The 1,075-nt window shown below is 52.6% G+C and overlaps 1 protein-coding gene across 1 annotated transcript in view; it reads right to left on the bottom strand.

Annotated features, from left to right (window-relative positions):
- Positions 1-1,075, bottom strand: part of PTPN1 (protein tyrosine phosphatase, non-receptor type 1) — a 13,467-nt gene that overhangs the window by 2,849 nt on the left and 9,543 nt on the right. Inside the window, exon 7 of the mRNA XM_010132023.1 lies at positions 643-878. Coding sequence (XP_010130325.1) covers positions 643-878 — 236 coding nt within the window. The remainder of the gene's footprint in view (positions 1-642; positions 879-1,075) is intronic.

Genomic DNA, 1,075 nt, shown 5'->3' with positions numbered 1-1,075 from the left:
AATAAAACCAGCCGACACGCAGGACACCAGCACCGCTACGGCATGCGGAGTGCAGCCAGCTGCAGGCCACTCCCTGGACCAGGAGTGACATCTAGTGGTTACGCAGGCAGGAACCTCAGCCTCTCCACTGCTCTGCCGCTCTGGGCACGGCGCTTTGCGCCTCTGTTAGTCTTTACCATTTAGATGACGATGACAGGCAGGAAAGTTCTCTGTTCCATGAGCTCCCCCTGCTCCCTTCAACAAAAGCTGCTCTGCTTGCAGTTCCTTTCCCGTTTCTGCGTGGCTAACGCTAGTCCGGCTGGTGCTCAGCGACACAACCAACCCTGCCCCGGGCAGGGGAAGAGCTCTCTGTAACTTACACTGCGCCGAGATCAGGACAAAACCTCCTCACGCTGTGAAGCTGTCGCTTCCGCAGGGCCGTACAAGGCCCTAGGTCAGGCGTGAAGTTAAACGAACAGGAGCACAAGACCTTTACTGCAAAGGTTTTGGGTTGGAACTACCATCAATCACACTAACTCGATCAGTTCAGGCCCTTCTCTACGAAATGCCATTTATGAGCAAACGTCCTACAGGCTCTCCAGGCCATAAACCAACTGGAAAGTCTTCTTGGGACAGTTAAGAATGGGAAACTAAATGAGTTACCTGTCTGTGATCAGTGGCACGGATGAACGAGCTCTGCCGTCAGGAACCGTCTCTTCCGCAGTCCTGGTCGAACAGCTGATCTCCTCCTCTGCTGCTTGATGTCTAGGGAAGAATTCCGTGTGTTCGTGCATCCTTCCATTGTGCATTTCGGAGGTTCGCTTCGGTGGTCTGGGAGGAGGTGGAGTATGTTCAGGTGGTGGGTCCAGGTCTTCGTTGGAGAGCTCTTTCCACTGTTCCTTTCAGGGAAGGAAAGGCCCTGTTAAGCTCCCCTCTATTTCTTTCGTGTAAGCTGCTAGAACTTTAACACGGCAGAGTCTTTACACTCTGCCTTTTCATTTATTCTTAGTGTGGCTGTTCATCTGCATTGGAAAAAACGGGAAAAAAAGACCGGAGAGCTCCAAACCGAAGCTACAGCCAGTACACGGAAGACATC

Source organism: Buceros rhinoceros, unplaced genomic scaffold (genome assembly GCF_000710305.1).
Source record: "Buceros rhinoceros silvestris isolate BGI_N320 unplaced genomic scaffold, ASM71030v1 scaffold13862, whole genome shotgun sequence".
Taxonomy (NCBI): Eukaryota; Metazoa; Chordata; class Aves; order Bucerotiformes; family Bucerotidae; genus Buceros; species Buceros rhinoceros.
This window is presented reverse-complemented; position numbering and strand designations above follow the sequence as displayed.